Below are 20,112 nucleotides of genomic sequence, written 5' to 3' on the forward strand. Positions count from 1 at the left end.
CAATTTCGTCATATCTCTCCTTCTAACTCTTTAATAAAATCTCACATTAAGAACATATATTTCTCCTTCCACAATAATTTTGGTGTGTCCTCCCTTTTTTTGCTTTTTTTTTATTCTTTTTTTTAATGGGAAAGGTCACCACCAATAAAATACAATTCTCAATTTCATTCATCTCCTTATTTTCTCACTAGTTCATTTTCACATCATTAACTAGTCATTCTCAAGACACAATATAGATAATAGAGCTCAACAAGAAAAATGGTAGCATGCAAGAAGCTCAAACGGGCTCATAAGAGATAAATATATGAAAGAAAGTAACGAACCGGCTCAAAAATTGCAAAGATGACCTATAATCCTTTCCGGGGGCAATCCAACCATAAAAATTTCAAACACAAGGCAATTAAAATATTTTCAAAACTTGACAACAAAAATAATGAGATCAACAACGAATATGCTCTTTCGTGGCAAACAAAAGTTTATTTTACACCACTTCAAGAAAAGAGATAAGGCTCTAAACTCACATGGGCATAAGTATCCATTAAACTAATTATTGAGAACAATCAAGTCATAACTCATTAGTAACCAAAGCCCAAATAAACGTAAAGGGCAAAGGTGCTAATAATAAATGTCATGACAAATTTTTCGTGACAAGCTAGCAAAAAGAACTACTATGCCACCGCCATATCAAAACAATGACTATTGCATCTCGAACTCAATCAACTAAGAGCCATTCTTAACAGCCTTCAAGTCTCATGCAAAAAGATTTTCACCATTTTTTAAATTTTTTTTATTAACAAAATAAATAACAAAGTGATCTCTCCCCCCAACTTGAACTATACAATATCCGCATTGAAAGCACGAAAAATAAAGATAGGACAGAAATGTAAAAAAGAGGAAAGATATCATCTCGAAAGGAGGGGCTAAGCAGAGTAAACTATCAAGAGAGGGAGACCCCCCAACTTGGATCGAACAACCTGCAAAATGTTAGCCTCCAAGACAACAAGAAAAATAACTAAAAGAAATAAACCAGACAAGAAATAAAATGAAATACAAAAAAATTCATCTACTTTCTTCATGCGAAAGACATGGGCACTATTTTTCTCCCTTGCCAAAGACTGTGGCTCCCTATTTGTTGGAAGGATAGTATGCATAGGATTCAACGATATCTTGAGAAGAGGTGCCATCATCTAATAGGCTGTCACTCCCTCTGGGGCTGCCAGATTCCTTACCCACCACTCCGTTTGTGAAGCAATCTCCACAAAGTTTGGACATTAAAGTCAGATGGTTTAGACAGAATTCTTGCTACTAACTACGCACCTACCGTCAGACCCAACCTCTTAAGTACTACATACATAGTTTCGACTAGGTGGCTATACCAGACCATTATGCTAATTTTTTTCCCTTTTTCAATTTTCCTTTTTTGTTTTTGTTTTTGTTTTTATTTTAAGAGAAACAAGAACAACTAAATAGAAAACAAGAAAGAAGAACAATGAAATAAAAGACAAATATACATAGATTGTGTCAAAAGCAAAAGAACTTAGTAAAATCCAATGTCACCGACACAAAATTGCCCTTACTAACCGGAACTGGGCACACGATTCTTATTTTAATAGCGGCGTGCTAAGCTATAAACCCAAGTCAATGATGGGTACCCCTATCGCTAGGAGTCGGGTCCACTTCTCAGTGAAGAGAGTGGTACGCAAAAGCTACCCGTCGGAACTTAAGACAATGGGGCACCCAACGGCTCAAGAATTAAGTCCTAAGCGACGCCACTCACATCGTCTACCGCAAGCATCTCTATCAAACTCCATACCTCTGGAGAATTTAAGAATGACGCCTCCTCGGCAGTTAAGGCTATCTCCAAAGGATCCTTATACAAAATACTATCGACATGCTCTTACACCAGCATATCGATCAAACTCACCTCATATACTTCCTCATCATCTTTGACTCGACTATCCCCATTAAACACTTTCACTTCCATTTTCAAGTCCCCAAACGACATTTAGACTTGTCCAGTTGTGCAGTTCATGACAGCATTGGAGGTGGCTAGGAAGGGATGACCAAGGATAATAGGAGTCTTCTCGAAGACCTCTAGTATCGGGCAAGTATCCAAGACAGTAAAGTCGACTGTCAAAAGGAACTCGCCAACCTGAATTAAAACATCATCCACCACACCCTTCGGAACTCTCACACTCCGGTCAGCCAACTGTAGTGTGACCGGTGCGGTTCTCAGATCGCCGAGGCCAAGCTGTAAGTATACCGAATATGGGAGCAGGTTGACACTTGCTCCTAAATCCAGTAATGCCTTATCAAATTGCTGGCCTACGATAGCTATAGGGATGGTGGGACAACCAGGGTCTTTGCACTTGGTTGGGATATCAGCTTGAAGGATAGAGCTCACTTGCTCAGTCAGAAGAACTTTGTCCTGACTCTTAGTCCTCCATTTTGAAGTGCACAAATCCTTCAAAACCTTTGCAAATTGAGAAATGACGTCAATGGCTTCTATCAAGGAGATAGGAAACTAAATTTTCCTGCATAACTCAAGAATCTAGAAGTTCACATTGGCCTTGGGCTTCGCCACCAAGCGATGGGAATATGGAGCAACGGGTGGTGACAGAGTCGGGGCTGCAGGCGCAGACACCTCCACTTCAGGAGACTCTGACTCATCCTCTTCCTCAGGAACACTTCCCAAGTCTGGAGAAACTACTTGTTCAGCCACTGGCTACGGGGTGGAATCGGTTTCTGCTTGGGAGGAATATCTTTGTCGATCACATTCCCACTTCTGAGAGTGGTGATCGCCTTAGCCTCTTCCAGACTGGGGTTCAAATTACTCAGGCCAGAAGAATTGCCTATAAAATGGGTACCCGCGGTATTGACTTGAGGTTGAGAAGGAAACCTTCCCTTCTCCTGCTGGACTTGTGTCCAACTGCCACCGTTAACTAGGTCAACTGGGTCCTAATGTCAACAATTGCTTGTTTGGTTTGTTCAGTGAAGCTTAACTGAGACTGCATGAAAGCCTTCATCATCTCATTAGTCTGCTTATCCCGCGGGGGATAGTTTATGCCTGGGGGTGGTCCAAAAGATGAAAGACCAAACCCCTACTGATTTTAAGGTGGGTAACAAAATTGGATCATTTAGCCTTGAGGAGGCCGAAACTGCTAAATTTGCTGCTGAGGTGGTTCCTGGGGTTGCACTAGAATTTTTGATCCCGCCAACCCAAAAGTGGATTTTGGGTCCACCCTGGATTGTAGATATTTGAATATGGGTCCTAACGCTCATTAATCGCGTTCACCTCAGTTTGATTGCTATGGTATGCATCCTTAACAATGGGAAACGCAGGGTAAGCAGTGACTAAATGCCCTGGACACTCACACAAGGCATACACCTCCTCCACTCTTATCTTATTCACCTGCTGGACTTGCGTAAGCTTCAAGTCCTTTAACTGTTCAGCCATCTTATCCAACTGAGACTAGACATTGTGCTCTCGCACGCTCGAAGGAAAAACATCAGATCCACTGGGTCCTTGAGCAACCATGGCCCTATCACCGAGGTCGGAAGGTTCCCAACTTTGGTGTTTCTCGGCCAACTCTTCCAAAAAGTCCCATGCATCATCTGGGGACTTATCTAGAAAATCCTCCTTCCTACAGAGGTACTTAATCTGCTGGGCCGTCACAACATTTTGGCCCAAATAGAAAAATGACACTAGTTGGTGCCTCGCAAACCCATGGTGCGGTAAGGACAACAACAAGCCCTTAAAACGCTCCCAACACCTTAAGAACGACTCTCCATCCTTCTGCTTAAAAGACTGTATTTGGCGAGTCAGGTGCTTTGATTTATTCTCTAAGAAATATCTCTTATAAAATAGATCTCTGACAGCCGCCCACATTGTAAGAGTTTGGGCTTTCTGCATCTGCAACCACTTATTCGCACTATCCTTAAGTGAGGATGGGAAAAGCTTAAGGCAAGCATTCTTTCACTGAGCAGTGGTAGCAAAGGTGCACACCAACTGCTTGAAATAGCGGACATGGTCATATGGATCCTCATTCTCCCTCTAGTAAAAGAGGGGAAGGGCATTATGCATACCAGGCTTTATGGTGAAGGCATTACGTGCCTCCACCGTCTCGATTGGCAGAACTATTGGTCCGAGAGGAGTGGTCCTCTCAGGATGCATGTGCTCATGCATCGATTTTTGTGGCTCTGCCATCAGTGGTTTGATTATTAAATCAACGAACAGGCCACCGATATCAAGCGACTCACCATTAAAAGACTCCTGATCCTCCACGGCTACTCTCGGTTCTCTATCAATGGTTATGAGACGCCTGGTATTGTCTCGGTAATACTTAGGCTTTAGAGGTGATTGCTTTCCTACAATAGAGAATTGCTTACATCTACCTATGTTGACTCGAAACAATTAAAGAAACTGAAAAGGAAAAAAAAAAAAAAAAACTACCCGAATTCTTAACACACGTTATCGTCCCCGGTAACGGTGCCAAAAATGCTTGACAGATTTCTAGTCCTAAATTAATGGGTTGCCCTAAGCGTAGGGCAGAGACTGATATAGCACAATATCCGATAAGACCAGAGTCGAATCTACAAAGACAATGATGTGTGCTGACTAAAAACTCGGATTGTTATAATTTGAATGGCTCTTAGGTAGCCACCCTTTGCCGATTGATTGGGATTTAATTAAGCTAAGAAATAACAAGTTCTTCTCAAAAATTAAAAAGCAGGCACGGTCGTAAGATTCATAGTACTCGAAACCAGTCCGGATTAATCTGTTCCATTCAGTGTTCTTAAAATGTTCGATTTTAGTGAGAAAAAGATACCCCAAAGGATGTGAATCCTTATGGGCGCCGTTCACCCATGCGCAGCGAAGAATGGGTTTTGAACCCCCGTTCCCACGTTCACATGGGCTCCAACGATGCCCGCGTTCGTTTAACGAATGTTCTTTATTAACCTAAAATTGCTTTTTCTTTATTGTTTGAAAATAGGAGCAGTACCCAAACTGGTCACGGCGTGCTAATCACCTCACGACCCTACCAATACGACTACTCAGTAATCATTGCGAAAGAAACAGATGAAACCCTAGATCCTCGGTGGAAAGCACGAAGCCTCACCGAGGAAGGCCTTCTACGCCAAATTGTGGCAAGGATTGACTATCCACCACCGGGATATGGATGAGGATCGCCATCGTTAGCGGTCTAAGCGGTGGACCGCGGCCAAAAGAGGCCGCAGAAACTCAATGAAAATAGAATAAGTTCAAGTTTTTGTGCAAAAGTATGCCATTAAGCATGGTGAGTGTTGTGGTAAGCAGTAAACGAAGAATCAAAGAGATCGGCGTTTACCTAAAGCGGATGAAGCTAAACGACGGTGAGCGGTGGTGTGACGAAAAACCCTTGAGCGATAGCTTGGAAGCAGGAGAGTTGCAAAGTGAGAAAGCAAGAGTGTTCCCTCTTCTACTGTAACGACCCTGATTTTTGCTAAATAAAAATTTCGTTAAATATTTAAATTTTATCTTAATTACTTGGATTTGCTACTAAAAATTTCTTTTAATTTTTATAATCCGTCATAATTAGATTTGAAACTTATAAAATTATATCTTTCACGCCGAGCAATCTAGTCATTTTCTAAAAACAAGTATGCTTATAAAAGCACTTGTATATTTTCCTAACAAGTTAGATAAAATCTTTAAATTATATTTCTTGGCTAGAAATCCTACTTGGCGAGTAAGGTTAGTTTCCAACCGACTTGTTGGACAAACCAAACTACCATTTCTCCTAGTTACAATTCCCTAACCCTAGGTGGACCTTTTTGACCATCTTTGAGCCTTATGAAACCCTCCGAACCCTATTGAACCATTAGACCATAGGAGTAATCATTTTATTCCTATGTTTAGTCATTTCCAACCCTAATTATGACCAATATTCCTTTACCCCTTGGTCCATAATTGTTAGGAAAATTTTTGTCCCTTGATTAATAGACCTTTGACTTGCCAATAAGCATGACAAGACAAGTCATACAAAGAATCCCATCTTTTTGCTTCCAAAGGAAGCAAGGCTAGCTTGCCATGCATGCACACCTATGTTCTAGTCTTAAAATCCTAGACTTACTTTCCTAGATTTTCTTGGATGTATGTAGATACAAGAGAGAGAGAGAGAGAGAGAGAGAGAGAGAGAGAGAGAGAGAGAGAGAGGCCGGATGGAGAGAGTGGGGTGGAGTGTGTGCATGAGTTTTGATTACTTACACAAGCAACATTTATAGCCTTAAGCCTATTTTTGACCACTTGCCAACCCATTCTAGTCTTCCAAAGTACAAAGCTAGCTCATGATTATATTCTTTCTTGCAAGCAATCTCCCCATAGACTTGACAAGTCAAAAACCCTTCATGATGGCCTAAGATTTGGCGTACAAATGGAAGTGACAAGTCATGGAAGGCATGGCATGATTGAAAGGCATGAGATGACAACTCAATGGAGCAAATCCATGGGAGAAATGAGAGAAGGGGGGGCCGGCCATAGAGGAGGGAGGAGGAGCTCAAGTTTTGCCTATAAATAGCAAGCCATTCCAAGCATTTCAACTCACACCTTCACTTCTTGCTCTCACTTCTCTCTAAAAACCATTTCTGTTTTTCCAGGCAGCCTACTGCCCTTCGTAAATCCTCAGTTTTCCCCTGCTTAGGCTAGTTTTTAGAACCAACTCCCTTCGGAAAAGTTGTAGAACACTTCGAAACCTTCAAGTTAGACCCAAGAACCATCCCAATCGGTGAAGAAATGACAAAGATATTGGCATCCGAAGTTCAGTAAAAATCTCGGATTTCTATTTCCAGACAGCATACTGTCTTCTCCTTTATCACCATTTTTCTCCTACCTAAAGTAGTTTCTAGGATCAACTTTCTTCACGAAAGTTGTAGAGCACTTCGAGAGCTTCTATTTCGACCCAAGAACGATCATATTCGGCCAAATATTGACCGAGTTACTGCCATCCAAAGTTTGGTCCAGATTTGCGAGTTTCACCGCCCGTAGAAATCTTCCAACTAGCTTATTCGGCCCCGACTAGCTTCGGATCAAGGTAGATTTTCTCTACTCACTTCTCTAAGTATAAGTAGAAACTCTAGTCCAATAACTCTACGTATAGTATAGAATCTACGCTAGAAAGTAGCATGTTCTTGATTCAAAGTATCAATATCATAGATAAGATTATCTATTGTTTGGTTTCAAGTAGATAAGCCTATCATTTAAAATGCATGATTGTCAACAAGTTTATCTCACTAATGGAGGTATGAGCATGTTAGATAAATGACTTTGTCTTAAATAAACATATGTTGTATTGAATTTCTCAAAAAGTAAGATAGAACGATTTTCGAAAGATAAGATTTTAACGCTTGATTTGAAGTATTCATATTTTGATCTTTTCGAGCATGCGTAGTAATATTGAGTTGAATGATCTTGCTAGTATAATTTCAATGAATGAGTTATGCTTATTTTTGTGAAAAGTCCTACCGCGGAGTCTATACATGAAAACGTGACACGAAAATCAAGGAAGTTAGAAACATGACATCTAGGGTGTGGTTAACGAAAAGGCGTGTTTTGAAAATGTGAAATATTTTGGAAACCGCAATGTGGCCGGACATGGTAGCCCATTGTGTGGTGTGTGTTTTGTGTGCCAATGGAAACCCGGTGCGGCGGAACCATTGTGAGGATACTCGGGAGACCGGAACGGCGGAACCGAGGTTGGGTGTGTGGCTTGGTTATCCGCGGAGAGGAGCCAATGCAGATGTGTGCCAATGGGAACCCGGTGCGGCGGAACCATTGTGAGGATACTCGGGAGACCGGAACGGCGGAACCGAGGTTGGGTGTGTTAAAAACAGATTTTGAAAATGTTGATTTGATTATGAAAAGTGAAAATGGAGACACGGTCTACGATGAGTCGCGTAGGAGAAATACAAGAAAACATGCACACCAACGATACTTGAATAGTGAATGTGGATGTGTAATTGTTACTATTTGTCGTTATAATTTACTGTTTGTAAGGTATGAGTCAGTGGGTATGGTTTATTCTATTGAGCTTTTGTAAGCTCACGGTGTTACCTTTGGTGACCCTGACATATTATATTGGTGGCGACGCCGGTATAATGTGTCAGACCTCATAGATGAACAGGGTGAACACTATACCTTGGAAGCTTTCGAAGCCGAGGAGCTGGCCAGAATGGAAGAAGAGGCGGAGCAGTAGATAGGAACCCTAGTCTACCCTCCTTTTGTTTAATAAAGTACTTTTGGGAAAATTATGTTGTAATATTGAGCTAGACTCTATTTAGATTTTCAATGAAATTGCCTTCTTTAACGTACCCAAAATTGGGGGCGTTACATCTACCCCCTCCCCTTTATATATTGAACGAAGTGGGGAGTGAGAGGGGGGAAAACCCTAAGGGAACTTGGCGCAGGAACCCAAGCGATGTGACCCCAACCACTCACGGAGTGTCACATGGAAGGCCTGTATCGATCCGTACTCGCAGCGCCCCTTCTTCTGCCACATGGCACTCCACGCCGCTTCAGATTCACCCCTGACCTTTCGATCTCTGCGCCAAGCATTCCCATCTACTCCCTCTGTAGCGAATATTCATCATTACTCCGGATTCAAAACGCCTCTCGTTCCTCGTGAAGGCTCGGTAAGTATTGCTTGGCAGGTCTTCCATCGGATGTACCCTCGGGAAGACATTGGTCCGGCTATGATGAATTACTGTGAAGGCCTGAATGGACCACTGGTCAACCCCTCCAATCTCTAGCTAACGATGGAAGAAGTTGAGGGGCTATTGTGGTGGGCATGGCTCAGCGAAGTGCCCTAGGGGTGGACACGTCACGCTAATGACAAGTCAAACCCATGTTCATAAGGGTTGGACGAAGTCATAAGGGTTGGACGAACCGGCGGTGCACAGTGGTCGTTGTGCCTTCGCCGGACCCGTCCTGCTGGGCCAAGTACCCCTGGTAGTGGTATGAACCAGGGACCAAGGCGTGGGTTAGTTCTGTTCGGCGACGTTTCACCGGATCAATCGGTAACACGGGAGAAGCCCGAACGTAGCTGGGCTATATCAATCGGCAGAACCGTCAACCACTGAGCCACCCCTGCCCCCTGACTAGGAGAGGAAGTCAGGTAAAGTTGGGTAGGCGTGGCAAGTGGCATGGCAGCGCGAAGCCAACAGATGGTTGGAAGGTGGAGTGACACCGTTCCCCCTAGCGAATGAACGAAGTGCGGAGCTCATGGCAGGCTTTTGACTGCAGACCTGACTTAGTGAACCAAGTGGGCACCAATCACCGAGCGCGTGGTTTGTACGCGTGGGTTGGGCTCCAAGTAACCTTTGCCTATAAAATGAGTACTCCACCTTCAGAATAAGGTAATGCATTCTCTCTCCAAAACCCTAAACACATCCTAAAAGCTTCCCTTCCCTCTTTCTAGCTTGACCGTCGGAGTGCCTATCCCGGACTCCCCACGATTCGGGTTTGGCACTAACGCGGGTGCTAAGTGTACAGGTCTTAACTACGCTCAAGATACACCAACCTAGCCACCATTCAAGAGGGTTCAACCTGAGAAAGTGCTGCAACACACAACTCTTGAAAGGTTGTCACTAGTGCTCGAGCAACTTGATAGATTTCTTCTATCTATTTATTTGCGGCTCATTTGGAATTTCGAGGTTACGAAATATATGAGAGCAGCCCCCAAGCACGTCAAAACCTAAGAATATATCCAAGGGGTTTTGTTTCTTGAAGTACATACATGATGAATTGATCATCGAGCAATAAAATTAACTTCAAGAAGGTTCTTTCCAATCTTTGATTCAACTTACTTGAGTTGGCCTCTAGTGGATTCCGAAGGTTAGTGGATTTAAGGCAGGGGCGGTCAAGCACCGGGTGTGGTGAACGTGGATTCGGCAAGTAAGTCTTAGGGCAATTTGTGAGGATTCAGAATCGTATAATAAGATTACTTGTAACCGCACTGGGGGTTTTAGTGTTTGATTCTTTTCCGTGGTTTTTTTTCCGTTTAAGATTTTCCACGTATATCCGTTGTTCATCGTTTATTTTTCGTTCTTATTATTGCTTGATTATTAGGTTAGTAGCATAAAGGATTTTTCAATTGGTATCAGAGCGGGTCGCTTTATATTGGAATCGTTAAGTTTCTAAGCTGACCCTTGATTTGCGATGAAGTTGAGTTTCAACCGCCCTCCCGTAATTGATAGAATGCACGTTGATCATCGGAAAGCGAAAACAGAAAAACTTATTTTATGATCGAGTCAACACAATGATTTGGGTCAACACAATGATTTGGGCAGCATCGATGAATATGATACAAAAGCGCTGGCTTTGCATGCGAAAAGCTTTAAAAGTATATATTTAAGAAAAATACTAGTGAACATGAAAACAATATTGTCAAGAAGGATAAAGTTAAATATGAGTCAGAAAAAGGAGATGATAATAAAGACAAGGGGAATTATATGGCTTTCGATGCTTTCATTGAACTCATACGAGGATTCGGAGTCTAGTGATAATGAGTTAGAAGAAGAAGAAGAGAGTATTGGTGATTAATTTGGAGACCTTGAAGGCCGCGCGAGTACAATAATCTATGTTCAGAAAGCATCAAGATTAATAAAATGAACATTAAGTTGATTGAAAAGTTAAGGGCAACAGAGAAAGTCAACGGGGATTGCGCGAGAGATCTTTTTGCATCTCAAGTTCATGCAAGAGAATTATATGAGGAGAATGAGTTACTCAACAAGGAGTGTGATGATCTTAAAAGAAAACTCATAATTCTTCAAGATGAAATGCATGAGTGTGTGGAAAATAAAATGCTCATGGAATCAAAAGTGGTATCAAAGTTAGGAAGTCATGGGTTCAAATCGTGAGAGCGTCATCGTGAGGGAGAGATTGTTGGGTCCGGAGTGCCCCCATAGATTTGTTACACAATGTCACTCCTTGCGACCGCTCTAAAAACAGACTTGCAGGTTCGATGTCGAATGTCATAAAAGACTTAATTGAAGCCCTTCCTACCACCAATTAGTTTTAGGAGAGATGATAAAAAAACGATCCGACAAATACATTAATTATAGTCAACAAGCAAGAAAAAGAATCACCATAGACTTCTACTATTTTAATTAATTTATCCATCTGTGTGTGTTAAACTCCTCATGTTAGTAGTGATGGGCTAAAACTTGGTCCGTGCCTTGAATTTTCTTCGATTGGGCTGCTAAACCCATTACATCCATTTTATAAATCATGCTTATTGCTTATGAATTTATTTCTTAGTCTGTACGCGTAGTAAAAACTATGAGCCGAATTTCTGTTTGACCGGAAAAAAAAAAAAAAAAACTATAAGCCATTTGTAATTTTAAACTATTGTACAAAACAGAAAGTAGGAAGCCTATTCTATTTTATAGTGTACTTATACGGATTCAGTCTAGTCTGGTAATTTATTTTGGATTGGAGGGTGAGAAACTGGACAGAACCAATTTTTCCCGATTTGGCTAAAGCTCAAACTGGACAAACCATTTACCTCTAAAAACAAAACGAAATCACTAGTTTGGACCCATTTCAGTTTTCAGCTCGGTTTTATCATTTTTCTTTCACCCCTACTCGATACTTATATCTTGAATTAAAAACATAATATTGCAATAGTATAGTTCCATTTGCATTTTGCTTGCTATTGTTTCACGGTTTGACTTAGAGCTGGAGTAGCTTGATATCGAGACAGCGTTCTTACACAATGAGCTTAAGGAGCAGATTTACATACGTCAGCCAGAGGAATTTTCAATTTTTGGTTAGGAAGATCATGTTTGCTTGTTGAAATGATCTTTGTATGGTCTCAAACAATCACGCAGGTAATGATATAAATGGTAACATACATTCATGATGGGTCAAAATTACTCTAGGAGTGAAATGACAATTGTGTATATTTTCGTAGAGTACTCCAAGATGGTTAGTTTTATATATTTGTGATTATAGGTTGATGACATGTTTATTGCTGCTAAGAGCATGTTGGAGATCAACAGGTTGAAGGAACAACTTCGTTGGGAATTTTGAGATGAAAGACTCAGGTAATGCAAACTAAGAAAATTTGGGGTATGGAGATTCATCGAGATCATTTGGCTGGCAAGTTGTATTTCACACAGAAAAGTTATATGGAAAAGGTACTTGAGCATTTTGTCATGCAGAATTCGAAACCCATGACTACTTTTTGGCTTCACACGTTAGGCTTTCGGCAGATTTGTCATCACAGACGGAGGATGAGGAGAAGCATATGTTGTAGGTCTTGTATGCTAGTTTAGTTTAGGGGAGCCTTATATGCGCGATGATATGTACTCGTCATGATATTTCACATGTTGTTAGAGTGGTTAGTATAAGCAAAATCTAAGGCCGGAACACACATATTGGGAGGCTTTGAAATGGATACTTCGGTATTTGAGAGGGATTGTGAACGTTGGTTTGGTATTTAAGAAAGGAGCCGATGTGGGTAGCCTTGCTGTTGGGTTTGTTGATTCTGATTATGCTAGTGACCGTGGTAGGAGGAGATCATTGACGAGGGATGTGTTTACTCCCTCTTGGCAATGCAATTAGTTGGAAAGCTACTTTGCGGGCAGTAATTGCTTTGTCAATCACTAAGGCAATAAATATATAACTGTGATTGCAGTTGTGAAGGAAGCATTGTAGCCAAGGGGTTTACTTGATGAACTTGGTCTTGATCAGTAGGGTCTGACTACCGTGTTTTGTGACACTCAAAGTGCTATACATTTGACTAAAATTCAATATATCATGAACGGACCAAGCATATTAATGTTAGGTATCATTTTATTCGCAATATTATCTCTTAGAAGCAAGTTGAGGTGAATAAGGTTGGTACAGGGGACAATCCAACAAATATGATGACTAAACCTACTCTGGTTGTCAAGTTCAAGCCTTGCTTGGACTTGATTGGTGTTTGCAATTATTGATTGCCCTTTGCGGGTTTTGGAGAAGGATGGCAGCGAGAGGATTGCTCTATAGTTGTTGAGTTTGTGGGAATTCAAGTTAAAGTAGAGATTTGTCGAGTGTGCCTTGAATTCTGTATATTTCGTCTGGATGAGAGTCTCGACCGTTCAGACTGGAATTGCTATTGTGGAAAACTGAGCTCGCTGTATAGCCCATCCGGACGGTACCTTAAGACCGTCTATATGGTTGGGCATGCAAATGATAGGCGGTGCAGAATTAGAACCCTATTTTGTGCTCTCCTATAAAAGGAAAACTTAGATTCTACGGTTTTGTTCCTTGACTATTCCTTTGATATTGTGGCCTTCTCAAAAGTTATAGATATATTTGGCTCTTTGTAATCTTTTCTCTTTCATATTGAATCATCACAATCCCTCGTCTGTAGAGTATATTATTGCTTTATGCTTAAGCGGAACCACGTAATTATGGTTTTCCTCGTATGTTTGCTGTGATTTGTTTGTTCTTCTATTTCGCGCGTGTTTGAAACCGAATTCAAATAACTCTACAAGATAGGTAAGCTCTACCGACCTATCGATTGGAAAAGCTGAAATGACACATGCAATTACATATGAAGTTCTAGAAAGATTTTGAAGAACCATGATGAAATGATTTGTATGATTGTAGCACTGGTGAGCTTATTATGCGAAGATTCCAAAACATGAAACATTGGTGAGGTCAGTTGAAAACTACGTTTATTTTTCACTTATTGGTGTACGTCTTAAGATTCTTAATTTTTTTTAATATAAAACTTTCTATTTTTAGTAAATATTTCAGGATAATGGTTTAATTTTGACATGACACTATTGACAAAATTTCCAAGAGCTAGCCGTTGATACACTTATAGTTTTTGAGAGCATCTCCAACCCTTGACATCAAATTGGGGATGCCAATTTTTTTTTGAAGGCTGATGTGGCATTTTGGCATCTCCAATTTGACATCAAAACCTCCTCTCCAACCCTTATGTCAAATTCTATTTATTTGACATCAAATTATTCCTTTCCAACCCTTAGGTCAAAATACAAAATGGTCATTTTTTGAAATTTGGCATGGAGGAGGATGGCTGTCAAAGTTGGCATGAGAAGGCTTGCCTTCAAATCCACATGTATTTGGCATCAAAGAAGGCTGTTTTAGAGCATCTCCAACAGGAGATGTCAAAGCTGAGGTGGACAATCAAACGGTTAGTTTTGGCATTAAGTCACCATCCAATCATGATGCCTTCTATCATGCCAAAAGTGACATGGCTTTGAAGGGAGGTGACGTGGCTTTAAAGGGAAGTCCCCACTTGTCAACTTTGACATCAACCTTTTAGACTGCTAATTTTCAAAAATTAACCATAAGCTTTCAAAGTAATTTGACATAAGGGTTGGAGAGAGGGAGCTTGATGTCAAATTAAAAATGTCAAATTGCCATATAAGCCTTCAATATAATTTGACATCTCCTCTTTTGACCTCTTTGATTGGAGATGTTCTTAGGTTGGATTGAATTTTGGTGTCAATTTTTACCGTTAAGATGTCCACGTAGGAATTGACATCTCCCATTGGAAACTAAGTAAGGCAGTAGGAGAACCTCGGGCTACTACTGGTATATGAGGCTTTTCGGCTTGTTTATTGTTGGACTTTTTTCCAAAGTTAGGCCCAATTCCACAGAAGCAGCCCATTGACAACACCATCTGCCCCATCTTTATTTTACTAGCCAGTAGTGAATTGTGAAAGAACTAGTGCTAGTCCGTGCCTACGGCACTACGCATTCCGGTTGGAAGGGATGGCAATTGTGTGATTTAGGTGAAAATCAGAAGCACTTAACCAGGAAGTGGGAGGATGCACTACAACCTTTGGATCAAATAAATCTAAACCATTCCAACAACTTGTCCCCACACCCTTCTATTTTATAATAGAGATTTGTTGCAATCAAGTTGTTAGCTATTTTTGGCAATGGATAAGTTGTTAAAAATTGTTAAGTTGTTTCCGGTAGGTCCCATTCAGTTGCTCAAAAAGTATGGAAAATGATGGGGAGTTAACTTTCTTGTAGTTTTCTGTGTGTTCAATTATCAGGAAAGTTTTAGGATTCACATGTCCAAATTTTCCATTGAAAAATATTTTCCTGCAAAATAGGTCTTGCCAAAATTAGGAATTTCTTATTTTCCTGCAAGATTTCTGTCAAGAGAACACACATAACAAAATAAATTTTATTTTCTTTTTCTTCACCTCACTTCAATTTTTCTGGGAACCAATTTTCAACACAACATTCCGGACAACTAAATGGAGCCATAGTGAATAAGTTATAGATGCAGGGGCAGAGCTATGTTGAGGCCGGGGGGGCCGAGCTTTCGAATTTTAAATTTTTTATTTTGTATATGCTTGATTTTGAATATTGTTGATAATTATCGTGTATAGCTACTTATAATCTTGATAATTTGGGTTTGATTTGATAAAAAACCAGTTATTTTACATTCTCACTTCTTAATTTCTTTTTTTTTTTTATAAATAAAAAATAAGCAAGTGGCAATTAGAGTAGCCTAAAGCAAAAATAAAAAATCGGTCTTAGGTCCATTATAATCATTTCAATGTACAAATGTAATATTGTGGAAAACAAAAACTTTATGATATAATAAGGATACGTTCTGATACAAAATATATGTCTATTAAGCCGGCTCTCCGGGGTTCAAAATTCTGGCTCTGTGGCCGCCACTGTATAGATGGGTATGTGAGTGAAAATTTTATTAACAAAGAAATTGATAAATTGTTAGTAATTAGTGTGAACAAGATAATAAAATAGCCTACATTTTAAAAAAAAAAACTTAAGGAAAACGCCCCAAGGTTGTTTGAAGATACCCAAAGCAACGATACTCATGCTGAAAGAATAAGGAAATGATACTCCTATGAAAGTACTCATACTTTTGTCACTTGTGATACGACATTTCTGAACAACGATTTTTTCTCCTCAAGGGTAACTGTTCATTCATTTTCCCAACCCATACAAATAAAAGGAAATACTTTTTAGCTGATGTTTTCATTTCATTATATATTTTTACCCTTTTCTATTCCACCAACCACCTCAAGGCGGAGCTAGTGGTGTAGTCAGGAATGTGAATTAGTGGGGGCACTATGTCACAAGAAAATTGACGATAGCCAAGCTCCGACAACAACCCACACACCCAGGAGTTGAAGGTTGTTTGCGTCTTGCGGCGTGAGAAATGAAGGGGAGCTTAATTTAGGCTTGTGTAGAGTGTTATTTTATGTAAGAAATACTCAAATTTGCGTAGTCCACCTTGGGTTTTTACTTCAACAGTAAAAAAACATCCATTGCAGGTCTTGATTTTTAAACAATTCAAGAAAAAAAATAAAAAATTAGTCTTAGGTCCATTATGTGAACTTCATAAGCCTATAAGTCCATCTATTAATTTTGTAAGGTTTCAAGTCCATTTTAGGATATACCCTAGGGTTTAGGCATTTTCATAAGATTTTAGGGTGCACTTTTTATTATAAGATAGGGTACCTTAGGGTTTAAGCATTTATATAAGGTTTTAGGATGCACTTTTCTATTATAGAGTTTTAGTGGTTTAGGCACTTTCATAGGGTTTAGGGTTTTAGACACTTTTATAGGGGACCCTAGGGTTTAGGTTGTGTGAACTTGTAGCTTTACAAAACTATTAGGTGGACTTATGGACTTATGAAATGTCTATGGTGCACCTATCACTAATTCTCCCAAAAAAAAACTAATTAATCCCTATATCTGGAACTTTAATCGAATAATGTGTGTCTTGTTTTAAAATTATCGTTTAGATTTCAGACAAAAAAGGTGTATAATTTGCTCAAATATTTACGAATGTGCAATTCGATTAAATATTTTTTTAAGGATCGATCAAAAGATAAATGCTTACAAAATGAACAGTTTAGATCATTTGGATGGGACCCGGTATGAATTCCAAATAACTAATGTTCATCCTATTTTTTAGTCAGGGAACAAAATATCAAGTTGTATATGTGCCTATTTGTGTGAAGAAATAATTAATTATTACTTATTTTAATAAAAAACTAAGAGAGAAAAATTAAGAAAAATGCAGTGGGGGCACTTGCCCCACTGAACCCTTCTTCCCTCGGCCACTGGGCGGAGGTGGCAAGGTGTCACAGACTCACAGGCCACCTCTGGTCCCAAACTCTAACCAAAAAACAATTCCTTTGCTTCATAATCTTCATCAATTTTAATTGCTATTATTTGATTATTGTTAATGGATGATTAACTTGTGAAAACACGTAGGAATATTTTTATTGGTATTATGTATCATTAATATCAGAATACGTGTACTTTTTTGTTGTTTTAAGTACTCCATCTGCTCTAAAGAAATTGTCTGGTTCGCAAAAAGATTATTTAAAAATGTATTTTGGTTCGAAAAAGTTTTAATTCTTTTTACATGATACTATATATATATGGTGCGGTTCCCAAGACAACTGAAAAAACATCCAAAAAATAATCCCAAATCTCAATCTCATAGTTCTAGAACAAATTTTTATGATCAGAACTATTCAATGTATTTAAAATATGTTTTTAAAGGTACTCACTATAAATCTGCTCAAAATATGACCGGAAAGTGCATGATCCAAACAGTTTTTCATAAATCTATCTCTCTCTCTCTCTCTCTCTCTCTATATATATATATATATGAAAAATTATTTGTTTGAAACACTTATCGGTCATATTTTGAACTGCTTTTTCGCAGGAACCTTTATAAATACATTTTAAACACATTGAACGGTTCGGATCATCAAAATTTGATCGAAAACTTTGAGATGTTTTTTTAATTACTCCTGAAACCGCCCTAAGGGATCAGACATTCTTTTCGATATGGATGGAATAATTTGCTCGTTTTGGATGCCACCTCAAATTTCAAATCCTTGCTCCGCACCCAAGGACCCCCTAGAAAAAGGACACAAAAAAACTTCTTCATACACATTGTCGATTAAAAAGGTACGTTTCAAGTCCATTTTAGGATACCTTAGGGTTTAGGCATTTTCATAAGATTTTAGAGTGCACTTTTTATTATAAGATACGGTACCCTAGGATTTAAGCATTTTTATAAAGTTTTAGGATGCACTTTTCTATTATAGAGTTTTAGTGGTTTAGGCACTTTCATAAGGTTTAGGGTTTTAAACACTTTTATAGGGGGGCCTAGGGTTTAGGTTGTGTGAACTTGTAGCTTTACAAAACTATTAGGTGGACTTATGAGCTTATGAAATGTCTATGGTGGACCTATCACTAATTCTCCCAAAAAAAAACTAATTAATCCCTATATCTGGTACTTTAATCAAATAATGTGTGTCTTGCTTTAAAATTATCGTTTAGATTTCAGACAAAAAAGGTGTACAATTTGCTCAAGTATTTACGAATGTGCAATTCGATCAAATATTTTTTTGAGGATCCATCAAAAGATAAATGCTTACAAAATGAACAGTTTAGATCATTTGGATGGGACCCGGTATGAATTCCAAATAACTAATGTTCATCCAATGTTTTAGTCAAGGGAACAAAATATCAAGTTGTATATGTGCATATTTGTTCGAAGAAATAATTAATTATTACTTATTTTAATAAAAAACTAGAGTGAAAAATTAAGAAAAATGCAGTGGGGGCACGTGCCCCACTGAACCCTTCTTCCCTCGGCCGCTGGGCGGAGGTGGCAAGGTGTTACAGACTCACAGGCCACCTCTAGTCCCAACCTCTGACCAAAAAACAATTCCTTTGCTTCACAATCTCCATCAATTTTAATTGCTATTATTTGATTATTGTTAATGGATGATTAACTTGTGAAAACACGTAGGAGTATTTTTCTTGGTATTATGTATCATTAATATCAGAATATGTGTACTTTTTTTTGTTGTTTTAAGTACTCCATCTGCCCTAAAGAAATTGTCTGGTCCGCAAAAAGATTTTTTAAAAATGTATTTTCAATGTATTTAAAATATGTTTTTAAGGGTACTCACTATAAATCCGCTCAAAATATGACCGGAAAGTGCATGATCGAAACAGTTTTTCATAAATCTCTCTCTCTCTCTCTCTCTCTCTCTCTCTCTCTCTCTCTCTGTATATATATATATATATATATATATATATATATGAAAAATTATTTGTTTCGAACACTTATCTGTCATATTTTGAACTGATTTTTCGCGGGAACCTTTATAAATATGTTTTAAACACATTGAACGGTTCGGATCATCAAAATTTGATCGGAAACTTTGAGGTGTTTTTTTAATTATTCCTGAAACCGCCCTAAGAGATCAGACATTCTTTCAATATGGATGGAATAATTTGCTGGTTTTGGATGCCACCTCAAATTTCAAATCCTTGCTCCGCACCCAAGGACCCCCTAGAAAAAGGACGCAAAAAAACTTCTTCATACACATTGTTGATCAAAAAGGTTTCAATTCCATTTTTGGATACCCTAGGGTTTAGGCATTTTCATAAGATTTTAGGGTGCACTTTTTATTATAAGATAGGGTACCCTAGGGTTTAAGCATTTTTATAAGGTTTTAGGATGCACTTTTCTATTATAGAGTTTTAGTGGTTTAGGCACTTTCATAGGGTTCAGGGTTTTAGACACTTTTATAGGGGACCCTAGGATTTAGGTTGTGAGAACTTGTAGCTTTACAAAACTATTAGGTGGACTTATGAGCTTATGAAATGTCTATGGTAGACTTATCACTAATTCTCCCAAAAAAAAACTAATTAATCCCTATATTTGGTACTTTAATAGAATAATGTGTGTCTTGCTTTAAAATTATCGTTTAGATTTCAGACAAAAAAGGTGTATAATTTGCTCAACTATTTACGAATGTGCAATTCGATCAAATATTTTTTTGAGGATCGATCAAAAGATAAATGCTTACAAAATGAACAGTTTAGATCATTTGGATGGGACCCAGTATGAATTCCAAATAACTAATGTTCATCCTATTTTTTAGTCAAGGGAACAAAATATCAAGTTGTATATGTGCATATTTGTGCGAAGAAATAATTAATTATTACTTATTTTAATTAAAAACTAAGAGTGAAAAATTAAGAAAAATGCAGTGGGGGCACGTGCCCCACTGAACCCTTCTTCCCTT

At 38.9% G+C, this 20,112-nt stretch overlaps 1 protein-coding gene across 1 annotated transcript; it reads right to left on the bottom strand.

The window, feature by feature from the left end:
• Positions 1-2,005: 2,005 nt before the first annotated feature.
• On the bottom strand, positions 2,006-3,457 carry LOC131323871 (uncharacterized). The gene is made up of 4 exons (XM_058355711.1): positions 3,296-3,457; positions 2,776-2,958; positions 2,564-2,725; positions 2,006-2,473 (listed from the first exon to the last, which is right to left on the bottom strand). Exons 1-4 carry the CDS (start codon positions 3,455-3,457, stop codon positions 2,006-2,008), a joined length of 975 nt encoding a protein of 324 aa, XP_058211694.1.
• Between the last annotated feature and the right edge of the window lie 16,655 nt (positions 3,458-20,112).

This window comes from Rhododendron vialii, chromosome 4a (genome assembly GCF_030253575.1).
Source record: "Rhododendron vialii isolate Sample 1 chromosome 4a, ASM3025357v1".
Classification (NCBI taxonomy): Eukaryota; Viridiplantae; Streptophyta; class Magnoliopsida; order Ericales; family Ericaceae; genus Rhododendron; species Rhododendron vialii.